This window comes from Pseudomyrmex gracilis, unplaced genomic scaffold, assembly GCF_002006095.1.
Source record: "Pseudomyrmex gracilis isolate BER0280 unplaced genomic scaffold, ASM200609v1 scaffold_360, whole genome shotgun sequence".
Lineage (NCBI taxonomy): Eukaryota > Metazoa > Arthropoda > Insecta > Hymenoptera > Formicidae > Pseudomyrmex > Pseudomyrmex gracilis.
In genome coordinates, this window is record NW_018020944.1 from 98,204 (window position 1) to 119,797 (window position 21,594).

The window sequence follows — 21,594 nt, forward strand, 5'->3', positions numbered from 1 at the left end:
CCACTTCAAAATTTCGAAAAAAAAAAAAAAAACATAATGCATATTGAATGTATCGCAAGTTGACTGTAAATCAAAAGCATATATCTTTACTGATTAAAACAACATGAATCTTACCTTTACATCTCTCTTAATGTGTTTACATCTCATTGCCTCTCTCTGTGTTTCGTCTTTGTTTACACGATCGCGGTGGGGTGTGCTTAATCCCATCACAGGCTTGAGCAACGATCGAACTATTTGTTTTTCTTTTATGTTACAAGAAAGAAACGCGCTTGTTCGCGAGGGGTTTCAGAAAGAAAAAGAAGTTTCGCTCGGCGCATTTGCACGGCGAACGTAGACAACGCAATCATTTACGTAGGACGTAGAGCGCATCTTTGAATCCTAACAATCTCGTTAGGCCGGAGTATAAAAGTCACGGATCTTATTCGTGTGAGGAATCAATTCTCGTCGTTTGATGAAGCCAAACGACCGGTCGAAGATAGAGTGCATCTGACGTTTTTAGGTCGCGTAGATGAACTTCAAAGACGCGTTATTTTCTATTCTCTTCGTTTTACCCCCGCGCGCCGCGGAGAATCAACTATTCTTCGTGAGATGCTCAATAAGAGCTCTGATTGGATCGTAAATTGTGCCGCGTACGGTGGCGGAATGGATGCGCTTCGACGAGTCGAGCCTTTCGTGAATTAAAATATTGCTGAAACGTGCCAATTGTGTCCGCATCGATATATATCATCAATAGCTGATTCAAACGTCTCGATTTTAAATGTGAAATTATTGTTTTATTATTGAATATTATAATATGCGGCGCAATTTATACGATGCATCATTATAATATGCAAGCATCTCAAAGAACTTATGAATTAACATTATTTATACAGATTATATATACACACACACACACGCACACACACATAAATAATTTCTCTCTCTCTCTCTCTCTTTTTCTTTCTCTTTCTCTCTCCAGTGTAATATTAAGCAATGCGGGCGAACAAAACAGAAATTCTGCTAACTGTTTAAATGGAAATGATAAAATAGAGAGAGAAAGAGACAGAGAGAGATACACATATCAAAGAGTATATCGGATCGCTCATTGAAAGTAGAATAATGACAGCGCGATCGCGGAAAACGCGGAACGAGGCATTAGTGAAAGAGACGAATTGAATCCCCGTTGAAATAAGCTCATCTCGATAAATTTTAATCCGTAAGATCGTTGTTAAAAGGCTTATTACGGCGATGCGGTTATATCCAAAGAGAAAAATGCATTCTCGGTGCCATGATCATCATGTGAAATCCAGCTTCGATTTAATCAGAGAGATTTTTAATTTAATATCATTCATTTTATAACTATAAAGATCTCTTCTGAATTTCTCTCTCTCTCTCTTTCTCTCTCTCTCTCTCTCTCTCTCTCTCTCTCTCTCTCTCTCTTTTACTTTTTGCATTTCATTGTTTTTCCATTGTTTTTCCTTTCTCGCGTCCGCGTTTGTTTATTTACTTCGATCACACATACATGCAACATCCATTAGAGTCGTTCAAGCAATCACTCGGTAATTTTGTTGTTGTGTATCGACATAATCGATAATCGCCTGTGTATATTAATATAATATTGATAGAGTCATTTCTCTTTGTGCGAAGCGCTAAAATTCGAAATTGGAAACGGAGGTGTTTTGATTTTGCGGATCAATAATTCGCGGACTTGTGTTGAACAACACTTACATACGTCTTACGGAACTATTGGTGATGATATACGTCGAGAACAGTTAGAATGGCGGTGTGCATAAAAAAAAAAAAAAAAAAAAAAAATACGAACGAAAACATATAAAAGCTCTCTTTCCAGCGCACAAACTTTTCCGCTCAAGGATTCTTGACCAACCACAAACCTGTCTGCTCTTTCTCTTCTTCCTCCTCCTCATCCTCATTCTCATCGTTGCGATATCCTCGCGAAAAGTAACACAAATAAGTTGAGAAACTTGAAAAGTTCGTGAGATATTTGAGAAAGAGGAGATTAAATGATGAAAGCGGACAACATGGAAAATCCTAGAATACATACGCATCTCTTGTACTAAGTATGTTTTTTTTTCTTTATTATCTTGTACTTGGTATATTAATAATAAAAAAAAAAAGAATCTAATTAAACTTTTTTCCCAATCTCGATAACTCTTTGGATCTTGAAAGCTGCAGTTAATTTTTTATTTTGACTCTTTACCAAGTTTGAAGTCAATCTTTTTTAAAGATAAAAATTTATTAAGAAGTTGTAATTTCATCGCAACTTTTTGAAATTCCACATAGGAGGTGTATTGTGTATTATGTTCTTACATAGAAATTGCATTTTTTATTATGCATTGATAATGCGTGTTCAAAAACTGCGCAAATTCAAATTTTTTAAATTTGACGTTGATATTATTAAAAAAAAAGTAAATAAGTAAAGAAAAAAATGTGTTATCCGCTTGTTCTATCTCTTTTCTTCTGTTAACATATTTAAAATTTTAAAATATCATTCATCATTCTTTTTATAATCGGAAAGTTTTTCAATTTCTCGAAGTTTTTAGAATTTCTCTAATATTTACAAGGAAGGTTATACTTCCTCCTTTGTTTAACTTCAAATATTCTCGAATACGTTGTGTGTGCTTCCTCGCGACTCTTGGCATTTTTCATTCCTGTACATGTTAACAACGCGACAACTCATAGATCTTCCGGGTAAGGTATTATCACGCCATCATTCTTCGCTTTTCTTCTCTTTTCCCCTTTTGTCCTCTCGCTATAAATGTTGGACGAGAGAATGAGAACTACTTTAACGCAAGAAAAGGGCGCGGCGCGCTTATTCTTATTTTGTTTTGAGTAACACAATAGCGGGTACTTTCCGCGATTGGCGTCGATGAAAGCGGAGATTCTCTCGCAGAAAAAGTGCACCGTCGTACCGCGAAATAAACAAAAAAAAAAAAAAGAAAAAAAAGAGAGAGAGAATACGATCATTGATGTTACTGCGAAATTCACGAAGAAAAATGATGGCGGATGTATATACGATGTAATGTAACTACAACCAGATTTTCTCGCCAACACGAAGAATGGTGTCTCTCGGTTTGCTCTTGGTGGCTAAATTTTTCATGCCTCACACAGGACGTCTTCAAGTTCTTCTCATTCATTTTCAATAAAACTATAGAAACAAATGTGTGCTCGTGAGATAAGATTTTTTTTGCCATGCGCAAAGAAAATTTAATTTCAAATCCATCAAATTTTATTGCGTCGAATACAAAAGAATTTGAAGACGTTCTGTGGAGAAAACGTTTATATTTCTCAAAGGAAAATGAAATCGTGAATAAGAACAAAACATATAGACAATCAATGGCACTGATAACGGAGTTTCCAACGTCAATGGCATCTGTGCCGTGCAGATGACAGATATTAATCATTGACAATTTGCCGCATATTATGCAATAAATGCGACCTAATCTGAGATTAAACTGAATGTCGTGTACATAATGAGTGTATAAATGATTACTGTATAGTATAGTCGTTATATATATACATATATACATATATATATACATATATATATATACATATATACATATATATATATATATATATATATATATATACATATATAGTCGCAAAATATATGCGATTGTATTTAAGATGTCCATAATTTCTTTTTGTTATGATTTATTTAATGAAAATCGGTCTCGAAATAAAGATTCTTTTTTGAAATTGCTCTTTTGATTTATTTCCGCGCCTCAAAATCACGTGCCTCAAAACAACAATATGTCACAGAAGAAATTATTTATAGTTATAAGATAGTTTATAAATTACGGGAAGTGCTCTTGTGTGACAACGCTCTTAAATATAACAGCAAAGCGTCCATAATCCTGGCGTAGCCGTTGCGCATTGCAGCAACCCCAACACAAATATTTCCGAACTGCATGTACATGCAGCTAACGTAACACCTGGTGTAGGGGATGTCGGCGGTAGCTCGTTACAACTCCGCAAACTCTTGCGTAACAATACTGCATATACGATACTCCGGACTGTTTCATCAAAAAACATTTTGGTTAATTAAATGTTTGTTAGCACAAACAACTGATGTGCCGCGTTACATCTATTTGCAATTTGTACAAATTAAAGCAAAATGCTCTGCTCCCGCAACACATTGTATACATAATACATTAATGAAGTAATAATATATTATATTGAGAAATATTTTAAGTATATATATCAGTTACATTTAAAATGATATAATAAAATATAAGAACGAGAGAAAGCTGTATACAATATGAAAACAAAGAGATCAGAATATTTAGTTTCGTTAAAATAATCGATTAATACAATTATTTATATTTTTGACTAAAAAAAAATATAGATTATTATTATCGAAAAGTCTTATCGATGCAATTATAAAAAAAACGCAGCAAAAAATATAAGCATTTAAAGAGAGCATCGGAAAGAGAGTTTTGATAACTATTTTATAAGCAAATTGTGTTTACCTTTTTTATATTTTTAATTTGTTAAAAAATAGAAATATTCCATATGCAAACGCAACGCTTTGAAAAAAAAAGTACACAGAATTACAAGTAATTAATTTCGCATTGCGGAAATGCGTGTATGTGTGTGAATATCACAAAGATCACTAGATTATTAAAAACTTTATATATTTCACAGCGGTCAATTAATATCTCATCGAGCACGAGTTTATTTTGCACGCAGTCAGCAATCATCGAAAGAACGCAATAATTGAGTAGATCGAACCGCAATTCCAGGAAGAGCGAATTATTTCGATTTCCCATTGCCATCTCGTTGAAGTTTAATTACTGCCAGTGTCGTTGTTAATGAGATTTCTTCAGTGAAAACAGTGAAGGCGAGAGACGTGTAATTAGGAAGGGTATTGTCGTTGTGTGGAACCTTACTATAGAAACATCGATGAACCGCTTCTCAGGTTAATAACATTTTCTCATTAGCGTGCATTTGATATTCTTCATCAAAGTTCATTCACCGTCTAATTTAGTCCACATTTAGAGTTCTCATCCCAAAACAGAATTAGATAGAATCGCATAATGAAGTTTGTATACGAAAGCAATGTTTTCTCATCATTATTCTGTAAATATTTAGATTTTCTGTTTATAGCATGAATAATTTTACAACACATTTTTTTGAATTGTTTTATTATTATATTGTATTTATTCTATTGATAATAATTGTTAGATTTTGATAAAATAGAAGAAGTAGGAATGAGATATAGAAACAATGATTAAAAATAGCTATATAAGTTTCTCAGATTCATTAATAGTAAAAACATTAAATTAAAATTTAATTATAATTACAAAAAATGTTTGGAGAAATTGCTATTATATGGACGACGATACATATAGTATTATCCGTAGTATCATACGTCGGTACAATGTAATAAAGTCACAAAAGGTAAACGTTGGAAAAACGTGCATTTTGCTGTTTCTTTAAGAAATTATTTAAAATTTAAATAAATATTAATGAGATATAATTGATTTTATTAATTGAAAATAATAATCTTTCTGAAATAATCTCTTTCCATTAATAGTAATTCTTCTCCAAAATAATTTGTCTCGACAACTGATGATGGTTTTTGCATGGATAGTACAACAGTATGCCAAAGTACCAAACGTCGGTACCGTCGTATTAGTTTCCAAGGCAAATTGTGTTTTGTTTATACTTTTGTTAAAAATAACAACATATTCAAATAATGATATAATTTTTGAAATTATATTTATTAAATTATTTTTAGAACAAATTGATATAAAATTGCATGTGTACGTGCATATTAAGTAAAATATAAAATTTATTTCAAATTCAAGTTTTAATATGGATTGAAGCGCTGATATATGGTGCGCAATATTAATTTAATTTAAATTACACACAACGTTGTAATTTAAACTAAATTCAACGTTTGTCTTAAGATAAATATTTTTTTCAATAATTTCTGTAAATTACGCTCAGTATATGTGACAACAGAATAAAAATAACGTGTCAAGAAAAATATTCGTAGAAGATTCTCAAAATTACGATTTATCGTATTGTCATACACATTATGTGTGTAAAAACTAAATATGCATTTTTTTTTCATAAAATTGAATAGAATTTTTCAAACTGTGATTTGTCATATATATATACATATGCTTAAAACACTTAAGTATTTATTTTCTTGATAAAAGTGAGCAAAATTGTTTTATTTTATAAGCTTTTTATTCCTCTCATTTATTTTCGATTTTAATAGGCCGCTTGTCCGACAAGTAAACAAGTGGACGCGCATTTGTGCGTCAGAGCAGCACACAAGGAGAATCAAGCAGGTAAGATAGAGAGAGAGTTCGAAAGTAGGCCTTAGCGGCTCAGTCTGTTGGCGGCTACGTGTCCGGACGATTGGTTGGCATAATGGTGAGTTTTCGAATATTGTCAATCGTTCGATACGCATTCTGTGTCACTGGGAAGAACATGAAGTGCTGTCAATTTTTAGTGCGCGAATTTCATGCCGCACGTGCCTGTTAGATTTATTGCGCGTTGCCACGTGCTCGTTGCAATGTAAAAACTGTCAAAAGTGACTTGTACAGTAATAGATCAGTTTAGAGATAAAATTGAAGGCTTGATATTTTTCACGCGCAAAAACCAGACACTTTTCATTTTTTGTCGGAGTTTAAAAATTCTCGCATCTTGTGTGTGCATTTTACCTTCGAGATTGAAATTTAAATCGACAAAACGGTGTTCATAAAGGAGTTTTATCCCTTGAAGATTGGTACATTATTGCGTGATTTATGATCCTGTAGAAACATCCTTAATGAAATTCACATACATTGTATAAACACGCATTAATCACGCTTGATATATTGCACACATTAGTGTTCGTATCAGTAAATATCATCATCTTTGCAACGCGTGCGATAAACATTTTTCAGCGTTGCGTGACATCAGATTGTGAAAGTTGGTTCTTTCCGGTGACGTTTTTTTTTCTCCACGCTCGTTAAGCATATTTTTTTATTTCTACGTATATAATCGTGATTGTTTTTCAAGAACGTTCTCTATCACTGAAACTCGCGAAAATTCGATTCGATTTTTCATCGACGAACGTACGTTTCGTTGTTTTGCGGCAATCGTTTTTCCACTTTCAACCGTACACCATAAGAACTGCAATTTTCTGTTACGCCAATCACACTTCGACGTCATAACGGACGGAAATTATATGTTACTCTCACGATATTGCGGCAAAAAATCGAATAAATCTGTGACGCCAAATTTTCACCGTCGTTGGTTAAGAAGACGAAAGTAACTTTCATCTTTCTTCAACTTACCGTTTGCTTATTCACCGCGTGTCTAACACCGTGTAATTCAGGTTCACGTTTGTTTTCTTTTGCGCGAAGCAAGCATTGTCAGTGCCGTGAAATTTTAATTTATTAAAAAAGAATTGCATTTAATAATACAAAAGCAAGTTTGACATTCTTATGTATAATGTACATACATACATAGAATCTAGCGAAGAGCGAAGTACATTAATTATAAAAAAATATTTCTGTATCACACATAAATTGATTTGGTTTCTGGAACAAATTGCATATACATTACGAGTGATGTAAATGTTACGAAAGGATCAGATATGTAAGAATTAGCTAACTGTGCTCTTTGACATCAACAAGATCTCTAGTCAAGGCTCCTTTTGCAACGTTTTGCTCATGAATATGAAAAGTATAACTGACACACATCTGAGCTCGTTCTTCTTTGGTTTAGTTGAATAATTATTGTTTTTATTAAGACAAGAAACGCATATATAAATTAATGCATTAAAAAAAAACGAAAATAAGTATGATATCACGTAGATGCATCTGATATAATCAAAATAAATCTGCATTTAAAGTCATGGGACAGAAAACTTTACTGAAGTTACGTAGAAATTACATAATCGAATTTTTTTTTTTCACATATCTACCTTGACATGATTATTTTATTAACTTGTTGCGCAATATAAAAGAAATAATAAAAAGTATACTAATATAATAATATGTGTATGGGATTAATTTTTAAAACTCATAACATTATATAGTTTTTATTTATGTTATATTTCTTTATATATTGTTTAAATATTTTTAAATATATAAAGTTATACATTTACTTCTCTTGATAAAAACGTGTGTAAAATACTAACTCAATTATTACTTTTTTTAGATTGCACTATTCTGCATGCTAATCGTCCTTGGCTTAAGTCATTGTGATGAACTTCCGTCAAGTATTGAAGTCGAGAGCTCGGTCAATCGCACAATCGACGAAGTTGAGAGATTAATTCGCTCGAATTCGAGTTTACCACATCTCAGTAGACGTGAGATCGTCGACATCCTCTTTAATATCACGTCCAAAAATCTTGAGGTCTATAAAAATAAAGAGACAATCGAGGAAGCAAGAAAAATTTATCAAAGAGCATTGATGGTGGTCTTGCCGTTCAACGCAGAAGACGCGAAAGAAAATTTAACGGATTTGTACACCAGACCGCCGATAATTCGAGTAATCGCAGATCCGTCTTCAGTCTCGAAAAATCTGCAAGAATGGAGTAACAAGCAACTCACAAGCACATCCACCACGCAAAAAACGCAACATGATGAGGAATCACTTGAAAATCTAGTGGTGACGCACGCTTCGGAAAAAGCGACATCGAAAGAAACTCCATCCGCAAAAACGCAGTATAAAAATCACAGAGAAACATACTCGGAAGTGAGTACCAAGACGCCACTGAAGTTCGATTCTGCTCCGATAAAGTTCAGCTTCAACTTGGAAAACCTGCAAAAACAACAAACTACCGAAAGATCAACAACAACAAGACGACCGGTATTTCGTGGCACTCCGTCGACTAAAGACGAAAATGTTTTTATAGTATACAGCACAAGTGCAGCGGGTGCACGAACCACGGAGACAAGTCCCAAAGATATCTTGAAGATATCAACCTCTCGGCCTTTCAAGCAGGAAACTGTTTTGTCTGCTAATCAATGGCGCTACAATGCACCAACAAGCAGCACGACAACGAAAATTCCGGATTTGACCTTCAAAAAAATTCACAATAAACAATCTTTCTCTCCGATCTCAAAAGATGTTACGACGCCAACAATAATTAGTAAAACAAAAGACGTCACAGAAATCTCAAAGATAACATCTACAAAGATAAAAGATGCTGAGCAGTCAACTGCTATATACGTAACACCAACGACCACTCCTTCTTCTTCTTTTTCTTCGGAGAAACCAAAGTATAATTTCACTTATAATTTGAACTCTGGAGGATTTCGCAGAATTACGACGACTCCACCTTCGACAACGACAACGACAACGACGACGATGCGTCCGGAACTAATGGATCTGCTCGCCTCAATTGGGTTACGACCGGAAAATGCCAATAACGTGGAAGAAGTGTTTGAAAAGAGCAAGGAAAGTTTCGAGAACTCTCAGATTGCTAACAACGGCTTCGTCTATCCGACTTCCGGTTTAACGTCTGTGATGCCTGATTTACCATCGATAACATCTCAGAACACTTTTGAAAATCCAATTGTTTCAGAAATCGGAAAAGGAATCAATAATCTTACACCCGATGTGCAATTGCTGTTTCAACGATTTGGTCTTCAGACGTCCAATCCGACAACAACTACTACATCCACAACGTCAAAACCGACTGCGAAGACAAATTCTTATACCAACTTCAAGGCCTTGCCAACTTTAGGCAAGGTCAGAGATCCCAATATGAAAGATTTCTTAGCGCAGTTCGGACTTGGAGTCGGCGATAACAGACAGAAGAAAGCCATGCCATTGTCAACGGAACGACCGTCGTTGATCGAGGCCGTTCCAAGTAACATGAGACAGATTCTGGAGAATGTAGGTCTCATCTCTCGTCGTAAAGTACCAAAGACGACGCCAAAGCTGGAGGATACAGAACCGACGGAGTCGACTAGATTTCACGTGTTCAAACCTCACGAAGTTGAAGTGAAAGATGAGAGACAAAAGATGAAGATCAACGAGCTCTTGGACATGATCAAGTTCGTCCAAGAGGGCAAAGCAAACGCGACGGATGTGCGAAAAGCGGTTAATGGTCTGATGGAGAGTGCGAAAACTCTAAAAGACGGACCTGATCCTTTGAAGTTAGAAGAGATCGTCAAGATGTATAACGAAGACACGCTCAAAAACGAAGTAAAGAGACAAAATCAGGACGAAGCAGTCGAGGTTACCACGAATAGCGATCAGGATGTCGCAAACATTACGCCGACTGCAGCAACATCTATTTCTACCGGTATAAAACGATTCATGATATCCGTTTTGGGTACTTCGGAATACTGGGTTAGAAGGATCATTCAGGGTCTGACAATGATCAGAAGCATGTTCACCAACATGGGAACTACTAGGATTAGACAACCTCCCGATTAAATGGACAGATCTGGGAGATGTTTGTTGCTAAATGTTTATTTTTGGTGCAACTCTTTTTTCTTTTGGCATGATCTTCTCTAGCTACGTCTTTCTTTGCTTCCACTTCAGTCTCTTCGCTTCATCTCTATCTCTCGGTGCGTTCAAGAATCCGATTCGAGAGTATAAGGAACAAAGTATCTTTCAATCAATAGTTTGTACGAGAGAAATTTATGAACGCTAGCATTAACTCAAATTAATCGGATTATATTTAGTTAAGTCGGAACATCTTAAAATGATGCAACAAATCTGATGATCAGCTTAAAACTAAAAATCCGATGTTCTTTAGGTAAATCTATAAGTCACTGACGCGCAACGCCTGATAAGTTTTTCCGATATGCTTTAGCATGCAATTTATTCGGACGACGATGTTCCGAAGCAGTTCTTTGCATGCAAACTTTTTTTTTTTTACGCGCATATATTACCGATCAACTAGATGTATGTATGTACATATAACTTTCTTTCCTCGCGAAGCAGCGTACGTCGTAAATGTTGCATGTGCGAATGCTGGATGCATGCGGTCGCACGCGAACCGGTTTCTAGCTCGAAACGATTCTATTCAATCGGTATGACTGATCGCGATAGACGGTTGCGCGAACGACATTTATAATATACTTTATTCTACGGAAATGAATTTCTTCTTTCATGACATTTCTGTGATAAGGTTTACGTAAATAACATAAACGCAAAAAAAACCCAACTCTTACGCTTTTCGTGGTAGTAAAGAGAATCTCGTTTCATGTTTTCTCAAGTTTCTGTCATTGTCTGTCATTATCTATTGTGTTATCTGTTTCTGTCATTCTGTCTATTGTGTTTGGTCGTAACATATTTTTTTCAGAATTTTGATTTTTTCTTTAAGTTAAAATGTTTTTCATTAGTTTTAAGAACTGTGTGTGGTGACAGAACGTTAAAAATTTTAACAAAAACATTCTCAGTCTTGCCAAGACATAATTTCTTGTATTGTTTACATTTTTTTCGCAAATTACAATGCACAAAGTAAAATCAAACAGCAATTTACCACGGATCTTGTCGGCAGCGTCTGTAGACATTTCCTCGGAAACATCGACGACCATAACGACGGTATCCCCAACGACTTCAGATTCCGCGAAGGACGGCTCCGGCTTCCTGAACGCATTGACGACAGCTCCAGAATCGTCGACGTCCGCAAATCTCGCGGCATTGGAGGAATCTTTCGGTGGTTCCACCAGTGCGCCGGATCCCGTTTTGCCAACAAAACGAAGAAGCGGTTTATATTTTTTAGTAGACTGGAATACATTTCTCGAAGTTGGCGAGGAGGGTAATGAAAAAATAAATTTGAGATTCCAACCAAAAGTTGGAGACAGATCGAGATTTCTACCAGTCAACGTGCCGTAATTTATAACACATGTATTTATAATATTTGTGTCAGTATTTTAATATATATTAATAATCTTATATAAAATTCTTTGATATGAATAAAAATATTGAAAAAATTGAATTATTTATTGTAAAAAAATATTGAATGTTTTTATTATTTAAAACAACTATGTATAATTTATACTTGTTATAATATACTTTAGAATATTATTTTATTAAAACAATGTTTTAGAAACTACTACAGAAATTGAATATCTTTTCTAAAACTTTTGTTTTCTTTTATTAAGACTATCATTACTCACAATCTGTAACGCTATATGCTGACAAATTGATCTCGTTTTTTCCGATTCGATATTTGATTTAATTCCCCCTAATAAACCGAAGAGAGCGTCATGTATTACAAATATACGTTACGGTTAAGAGAAAATATAGCATTATTCAGCTTGTAGCAGTTAGACATGCTACTTTGTACAAATGTGACATAGAAAGAAGAAAAGGATAACAAAAAAGATTTTTTTGTAAAGAAATGTATTAATAAAACGCGAACTATACATAACAAGTTAATATCATTTGATTTCATGTTGTTTTATAAATATCAGTTATGTATTTTTAATAATATTAATTTAAATATATATTTAATTTAAGTACATAAGAGAGTTTACTTATGTATAATTCTTTCGAGTACATAGTTACAAGTGGTTTAATACATTCTCGATATAAGAAAGCTATGAGATAAAGAAGATTTCTTCTTTACACGCATCTATACTTTGTCCGCCACAAGTTCTTCTTTCATGGTAGGTGTGCGTAGCGTTCTCAGCATACTAATTGCGGCTCAACTTTCTCGCGCAAGTCAGAACAATATACGTTGGAAAGGGAGAAGGACAAAAAAAAAAAAAAAATCATCTTCCTCGATCCTTTCAACGTCGCGGTCAACATATATCAAGAGTCTTCCGTACACAGGTCTATTTTACGCGAAGTTTGTTACGCGTAAAGTTGTGCCAGCGCGTGCCGCGCGAGACATGAGTTTTTCTTGAGATTATAATTTTAATTTGATAATTATGTTACGTACAAAATATAAAAGTATACAATAATAGGTATTAAACACACGGTAGTAAATATTATTATTAACGTGGAACTTTTAATTCTGAATTCACACGAAAACGTGAAACCAATCAAGCTCGAAGAAGATTCAATTAGATGTCAGCATCGGTTTACTGTAAATCATAATATTGTGAGTCTTACGACGATATTTACGAGGTAGGTCGTAGGAATTCCACGACTCAGTCTCAGTTTGCGGGTATAATGTTACCGTGTAAGGATCTCGTTGTATACTTCCTCCTGCTTTTGATCTTCATAAATGACGCGAGATGTGAAAAAATCGATGAAATGTCTGAAATATTGGACGAAATTCTCGTCAATATTCATAGAACATCTCGACGCACACGGGACCGTGAAGATGTATCTTTAATTTGGCAGAAATACGAATTTGGCACGGGAGTTGGAAATCGAGAAGGTAAGAGAGACAGACTTTTTTTCATCGAACGTTTCATTAAATATTAACAAGTATAATTTTGCTAGAATTTATATAATTTATTTATATAAAGAAATATTTGCTTAAATATTTCCAGATGTTGTGGTGACAAATATTTCAACGCATAAATTTAGCAAAGTGTTCGAAAACAATCAGTGGCTAGTTATGCAAACGGGAGCAACTTACTTTATTTGCGCTGAAAATTCAACGTTATTTTTCTACGAAACTAATTTAAACGATTTATCGATTAAGCTTGTTCTACTTGTAAAAACAAAAGGGCACATATTGCAATTTAAAATTCTTAATTTAAATATCGATGAAACCACCAGTGAGAATAACACAAATAATTTAATAGCGGTACTTTTTGTTAAACAAGAAAACGATTATTCGTTGTACTGGTACAGAATTTTCGGAACTACATATACGTTATATTCGGTGATGTCTGTGCAAAAACAAATTCAGGATTTGGAATTTGTGAAAGAAGAAGATCAACACAAATTGTTGCTGCTCGATAATGATGCACGATTTTATAATGAAACTTTGATTGACATTTACAATTTTGATATTGATTACAAAAATCGTACCATCGATATTTGGTACGTTACATTTTTTTTTTCACAGTTTTACGTTCAGATATGTTCTCTGTAGCAACGTACTGTAATTCTTATGTGTAAATATGTATCGTGCAGGTTTTGTCGACGGTTGTTTGTTCCGAAAATTCTCGATATTCAAGTTTGTCCGATTTCCGGACGAACTCTGTTGGCCTTTCGAAAAGTAGACAGCGTTGTTTTATACGAGGCGAAAAAAGAAAATAAATTGTGCCAATTTGAGAAGTTTCAAGTTATCAAGTCCAATAAGCTCGCGAACTTTATTTGCTTCGAGAGTGGTTATATTCAATATCTTGCAATTGGCGGACAGGTACCGCGTTTGCTTTACTTCTCCGAAAGCGAATTTCGAGATAACGGCGAGACAAATTTACATTTCAGTGGTAAGATATAATAATTTTCAAATATACATATACATATACATATTTTCAAATATACATATATATACATATATTTAAATATATATATACATATATATATATATACAAAATATACAAATTGTATAAACTCACCAAAACTAAACTTTATATATCGGACAGATATTATTTGGGTCACCGCTGTGCCAATAAATACGTACCGAGACGAGTCATTATTATTAATTCAATTAAAAAATTCAACCGTAATCGCTTTGGCTTGGCATGGGTCAAAATTTAAGACGGTGCCTTTGCCTAATGAGATTTTGAACACGTTCGATCTATCGAAACTCGTCGCTATTCCAAAAGTAGGATTTATATATGCAAACACGCTCATACGTATAGAGGTAAATTTAAAGGAAATAGCTCATCCCATTCACGACGAAATGGAGAGCAAGTTGAAAACACGAGCTTTATTAGAGGTTCGTTCACACGATTGTTTTTTTTTCTGTGTATATAGGTTTTAATAAATATTATTTAAAAGAAATATAACGTTACAATGTTATAACATTGTGACGCTGTATAAAATTTCTCTTCCAGGAAGTCTTTCGAAAACAGGAAACCATTTTTGACGAGACCGAGGCACTATTGAATCAAAGTTACTTGAATAATCCCAATATAACAGGATTCTGGAATTTGTCGGAAGTAAATGCTTTGAATGCTGCGATCGGAACAGACGTATATTATGACACCGTCAAAGTCGGCTCGGTTAAAATGACAATGGAAGATATCAAGACAAACGTAACATCGATTACAAAGAGAATAGAAGAACTCGACGCGAAGCTCGAAGAAATGTACGAGTTTATAAATTCGAGCAATTCGATCGTTTTACCGTTCAATAGTGAAATAACTGGAGATTTCGTAATAAATGGTACTTTACACGCGAATAATCTCAAAGCTACTTCTATTCTCTACGATGTACCGGATTTGAGCACAAAAAACGAGTATATTGTCAACGAGCAAGAATTTTCTTCTATCGACGGTCGTAACTTAACTGTCGAATTTATAAATAACATTCCTGTTGAAGATATTGTTTTCGATACTACAATCAAGAATTACAGTGACGTAGAGTTTTCGAGATTAAAGCGATTGGAAGTGAACGGACACTTGAAGTTTTCCAAAATAAACAACATCACCTGGGAAGATCTGATGGCAAATATAGTATGGAAGAATAAACCGGCGATTATTCCTGGAGAGACTATTGTAGAAGGGGTAAGAGAAACATAATCATAATATTTTATACAGAATATTGTTCTGTAAAAATGTGTTGATATATATCATAATTTATTAAACTATCTAAAAGTAATATTTTGTTTTATATAAAAAACACAATTTTAATTTATTATTCTTATCATTATATTATATTATTTTCTTTCAGACACTTATTGCTGAAGACGTCAATATCGAAAATTTAAATCACCTGCAATATCCAAGCGATTACGTTTTAAATAACATCTCTTTTGTAAAGATTACGGGCAAAAAATATTTTACCAATCTATCTACAACGCACTTGAAAAATATAGAGAAGATCAATGGAATAAGCATTGATGACTTCATTATTACCAACAGAGACGAGGTTCTCGACAAGGAAATTACTTTCGAAAATCTAAAAGTTGATGGAACTTTCACGGTAAGAAAATTTGTATATTTAAGTTTTAATAATATATATTTTATGATGATGTTACAATTTTTAGATCGACGGAAATGTAACAGGTCTGAATGTAAGTGTAGAGAATTTGTTGAATGAAACTGATAGGTTATTATCGGATGTCAGTTTTGAAAATCTTTACGTTACGGGAAACATTGTGCTCGAAGATTCGATTGATAATAAAACATGGTCGGATCTAGACGATCTTTTGTTAAAAACTGAGAAATGTGCTGTGATTACTGGAAATAAAACTTTTTTGAGTGGCGTTACTATAAAATCTAACTTTGCAGCCGAAACAATTAACAATCATTCATTCTCAGAATTCGTAACATTAAACACCAAACAAGACTTTCCCTGTGAGTACACGTTGATTGTAGTTCATAAATTAAATAACATTAATTAAAGTTCTTATATAATTTCTGTAATTATAAATCTTAGAGACACTAAATATGATTTTTTCATAACATATGAGATTTTCGTAACATATGTCAAATTATTACTTTCAGACTTAGAAAAAATATCGGCGGTTATTACATTTGGCAATGTAACTCTTGGTAGCGTGCAACAATTGCATGATTATATATTTAAAGATTATATAACTCATCAGTACAAACAACACGCGGGTTGTTTGAACACAATACTGGCATTTACTAAATCTGTTATTGCTGAGGACTTGTCCTTCGAGACTTTGAAACAAACTATTTCACAGACCAGTTTCTTCAAAAAGTTTAATAACATTTTTCAAAGTACATATTTCGACAATTTGACGATCTCGATATTAATGGCGGATGAAGTCTTGCCTAAAGTAGTTAACGGGATTAATTATACCGAACTGGTCGAACACATGGTAACAAGTTCTACGAAGCAGAATCTGACGGGCGCTTTGACAATTAACAATTTAGAAATCGACATCTTGGATGCAAAACTCGTCAACGGAATGTCAATGAACGAATTAAAACAATTATTAATGAACGCGCAATCTCTGTACGACGACTTGTTCAGCAGTAACACATCGATAAAATCGTTACAAGTGACGGGAATGACAACAGCGTCCTCGATCAATGGAAACGATATTCTTGATAGTTTTGACAAAGATAACACGGCAACTGTGATTTTCAATAAATATGTATCGATCGAAGATCTAACAGTGAACGGCTTCGTAAATGGTTTAAATTTCTCGAAGTTTATTTCTGATGCTGTTCGGAAGAGCGACAAAAATGTTACATTTACGGGTTTCAAAATATTCGAAAATGTTACGTGCGAGGTTTTAGAAACGTTGTTTATAAACGGGCATTCTGTGGACGATATTTTGCGTGCTGATAAAAACCAGGTGCTGAAAGGACCGATCGTTGTGAATGGTGAATATTGTGTACACTCATACATACAAAAAGTGGTTTTCGTGGTTGTTTACTTATCAGACGCGTAGAATGTTAACAAAAGATTAATTAATTTTCTTAGGTTCGGTCACCGTTTTAAACACCTTCGATACAATTGGAAAAATTGGAAATGTGTCTTTCCACGACTTCACAGATAGATTCAAGCTTCTCGGTAATAACTCCTACGCTCTTCGTGGAAACGTTTCTTTCATCGAATTCGCTTCCGTAAGAGAATTAAATGTGAGCGGATCAATTCAAGGAGTGGCGTTCGACAGTTTCGTGAAAACAATCATTTCTAAGAATGACACGAATGTCACAATATCTGGATTGAAATTATTCAAAAATTCGGTCGCGTTTAATGGCATGTTCACCATCAACGGCAGCTTGAACGATTTGGACTTGGATTCATTTCACAAAGATGCTGTTTACATCGACAAACCTTTCACGATCAATAGCACAGTGATATTTAAAGAAAATGTTGACATAAAAAAAGATCTCATAGTAAAACAGAAATTACAACCCAACACCGTAATGGGAGTCGATATGAAAGAGTTGCGGGACAATGCTATCGCTCTCAACAAGCCTATGTACATTACAGGTGAGTAGTTTTACACACAAAAAAAAAACACATGTATATTTGCACACGTGCTTAACACGTGCCGTTAAATCGAATAATCGATCTGACAAAAAAAAAAAAAAAAAAAAAAACATTTTATCTTCCAGCTCGAATGACACTTGACAATGCGACTTTTCAAGCAAACATAAAAGTCACGCAGGTCAACGACTTGGAGATGGATTTATTGATTCCATTACGCACCAAGCAGCTTATTATGATCGATTGGCTCAATGGTACAAATGTCACCGTCAAAAACTTCGACATATCGGGACATATCAACACTTACAACTTGAAGAACATCTTCGAGGATACTTTTATGGTACGTTAAATCTTAGAGATAGAGCAATATGTTTTTTTTTTTTTTGTTTATTGATCGAGATCCGTAGTTCAGATTCAGTTTTTTTGAAAAGATTGAGAACTATAGATTCGCTCTCTCAATTTTTGCGGGTCAATTCGCTTCGGAGCCAAACTTCGAGAGAAAGGATGTACACTTTTCTCCTAATAGAAGTGTCTCCTAGAAGAACTTCTAGTGGTTCGAACTGTTCGAATTCCACTTAAAACTTGGGATCCTTGTATGTATGTACATATTGAATCCGTGCAATCGCGGAACGTAGTAAGGAGGAAATTGTCACTAATCGTAAACATTTGAGAGATTCGTGTTTTTTCAACTTCAACTTGTAAAACCGTTAAAACGATGTTTCTATTACGTCGTTAGATGCAATTTTTTTTTTAGCGCGAATATCTAAAATTAAAAACTTTTCTTAACGTATATTTTTGCAACAGAATGAATTAATTAACGCATTTTTGCAGATATACGGTAATCAGAATATTACAGGAAACATCAGGATTCTGGGAAATGTTTACGCGTTTCACAACTTCGATGCTTATCACATTAACGATGTTAGTCCTAAGCAATTTATTTCCCTGATCGCCAATGAAACTCTGACTGGTAAAAAACTATAGAGATAAAAATACACAAGACGAATAAATATACAGAACAAATATCGATATAAATAATATATACATTATAAATATACAGAATAAATATCGATATAAATAATATATTCATTATATATATAAATATATATATACATACATATATATAAATAATGTTTTCAGGAAACTTTATATTCAAGTCTCCGGTTATCCTTCGTAAGAGTCTCAGGATTTTGGGTTCTCTAAACGGAATTAAACCAGTTAATTGGCTAGGAGCGGCAATAAAGAGAACAGAGAAAGCAACTCAGATTATATCTGGAAAATGGAAAATACATGGAACCGTTCATTTTGAGAGTAATGTTAAAGGGAGTGAATTTTTGAACGGGATTAACGTAACAGAAACGTCACTTGCCTTAGCGAAAGATCTTCCCGAAATAAATCGTGTTATTGAGAACGCAGATGTAAGAGAATTATTTTTTACGTAAAAACATTTATGGAGTGTGGAACGTAACGTTTTTAATATTGAATATATTTTAACAATCATATTCATATAGTTAAATCACAATTAAAAAAATCACTTACGTTTATCTTGTATAATTATCTTGTTTTTTTTTGCAGGACGATATATCTAAGTTTTGTTCGTTTTATTTGGATCAGTTTAAATGTATCGCTGCGAATCAGATATATAAATTCAATACTTTTGATTATTTAAAAGTTTTCGAATTCGAAGGTGACATTCATGACATCTATACCATCGAAACACATGATACGATTTATATACTAGTAAATTATGACACTTGTCGTGTGAAGTTGATATTATACGATCAAAATGATTTTCAAGTAATCGACGTGATTTCCGATTTTGGATTAATTGATCGTTGGATGGTCTTCACATCGGATCATGGTTTATTCTTACTTACCACCGCAAAGCGTACATGTGGTAGAAGTCTCAACAATATATGGAAGTTAGAGAATAATAGATTGACGGTAAGTTCACATACACACACACACACACACATATTTTCTATTAAAGAATAAAAATAAATAAGACATGTGCAAACATATAAAAAATACAAAACTTAATATTTATGAACAAAATTATGTAAATTTTTTTCCACATTGAGAGACAAATTCTTAAGATTTGATCTTTATTTTAATTAATTTAAAATTAATAATTTAATTAATTTAATTTTTGTTTCAGCATATATTGGAACTTGGCAATAATGCCGACATGGATCTATCACGAAAAGAATTTGTATCAATGATTCACGAGAGTTTCGAAGCCGCTCCGGATAACATACAGTCCGATATATTAGAAGCGATTACATTATTTGAAAACAAGAAGTTAAATTTGATTTCAAACAATGATTCCATTGTGCAAGCTACTCGATCGGTGATCTACGGGCTAGGAGAAAAATCGTCAAACGATACAAATTTCATAAGCGATTTCGATCACAGTAAAATATTGAAGTTTAGAGTAGGTATTTATCAAACAGAGGAGTACATCTATTACAACGAAGAACTGAGTCCGAATTATATATATGTAAGTTGTTAACAATATTTAATCTGTATTTTGTATAAATTAATTGTGATTTATGTTAATGTTATTATGTTATTTTATTTATACAGATCTACAAAAATGACGTTTCGCAAACAAAAATCATGCAAGTTATAAAAGCGCGTCGGCCAAGATCAATTAGGATTTTACATTTCCCTGGATTTATTGAAACATTGCTTATCTTTGTGGAAAATACTGATATCGTTCGTATTTACGAATATCGAGGTAAAAATTTGTTGTCTCAAGACAAACAAGTACAATATTAATTAACTAAAAAAAGAATATTTTCTATAATTATAAAAAGAAAAGCAATTATTATATTTTTTTACACGCATAGTTTTTACACGTTTTATTATATCTTTTTTTTTTTCAAGGTATCGAAGGTTTTGTGGAGAGAAATGCTATACATCTAAAAGTTGATAAATTGTTCCACTTTAAAATACGAAAGTACGCTAATTTGGAAAAAAGATATTGTTTGGCTGCTGTTTATAAAAATCGACTGACAATTCTGGAGGCGGAAATGCACGGCGAAAAGTTGGATCTGAAAACTATTGAATACTTGAAAACGGACTCGGTTGTAAATACTTGTTTCTGGAACACGTGTCCAGTTTATTAAAATTTGTAAGTAAAAATATGTCTGTGATAGTTGTAATATATATACATATTGATATAAATTTTATAGATTTCTATTTGTAGAAATTTCTTTACACAAAGTAAGAAAAGTTAGTATCTATAATGATATTATAGAAAATTAATTGCAAATAATAATATATGTTGTGCTTTAATATTAGAAATGTGTTATGTGCGTTTTTATAATAAGGGCATTATTGTAAGCATTAATTTATTATGCTATTTTGAGCGGCAAGGAAAATAAAATGATGACAGTTTGAAACGTCTCTGATCTTTGGAATTTTACCACTTTACATCTTGATCGTGGCTCGTAAAGTTGCTGTAATCGTTGATCGATAGAACGTTATCATAAAATTATCATTCGTAATACAGTGCGCAGACGGAATTATATTCGATAAAGAAGGATTTTCAAAACCCGTCTCAGGAATGTGACCCGCGCCCTCCTGACCTAGAGACACTATGACTTGCTCCACGTAATGTAGGCTTAGGTT

The 21,594-nt window shown here is 33.5% G+C and overlaps 2 protein-coding genes across 2 annotated transcripts in view; both read left to right on the forward strand.

Moving 5' to 3' along the window:
• LOC109860294 (cell wall protein DAN4) overlaps window positions 1-11,850 on the forward strand; it is a 17,607-nt gene extending 5,757 nt beyond the window's left edge. The window contains exons 2-3 of the mRNA XM_020439283.1: window positions 8,167-10,264; window positions 11,471-11,850. Coding sequence (XP_020294872.1) covers window positions 8,182-10,264; window positions 11,471-11,808 — 2,421 coding nt within the window. The 5' untranslated portion in view covers window positions 8,167-8,181 and the 3' untranslated portion in view covers window positions 11,809-11,850. The remainder of the gene's footprint in view (window positions 1-8,166; window positions 10,265-11,470) is intronic.
• A 1,152-nt stretch (window positions 11,851-13,002) lies between these two features.
• LOC109860292 lies at window positions 13,003-21,330 on the forward strand. Its single transcript, XM_020439280.1, has 16 exons — window positions 13,003-13,303; window positions 13,419-13,917; window positions 14,011-14,309; window positions 14,466-14,761; window positions 14,880-15,551; window positions 15,718-15,969; window positions 16,034-16,343; window positions 16,494-17,345; window positions 17,446-17,961; window positions 18,087-18,298; window positions 18,790-18,928; window positions 19,099-19,376; window positions 19,534-19,902; window positions 20,117-20,458; window positions 20,545-20,698; window positions 20,848-21,330. The coding sequence occupies exons 1-16, from the start codon at window positions 13,093-13,095 to the stop codon at window positions 21,087-21,089; spliced, it is 5,643 nt and encodes a 1,880-aa protein (XP_020294869.1). The 5' UTR covers window positions 13,003-13,092; the 3' UTR covers window positions 21,090-21,330.
• The last annotated feature ends 264 nt before the right edge of the window (window positions 21,331-21,594 follow it).

Coding starts and splice junctions, on each gene's coding strand:
- LOC109860292 (XM_020439280.1), top strand. CDS start 13,093: ATGTTACCGTGTAAGGATCTCGTTGTATACTTCCTCCTGCTTTTGATC. Junction 14,310..14,465: donor GACAAATTTACATTTCAGTG/GTAAGATATAAT, acceptor TATATCGGACAG/ATATTATTTGGGTCACCGCT. Junction 18,299..18,789: donor TCTTCGAGGATACTTTTATG/GTACGTTAAATC, acceptor GCATTTTTGCAG/ATATACGGTAATCAGAATAT.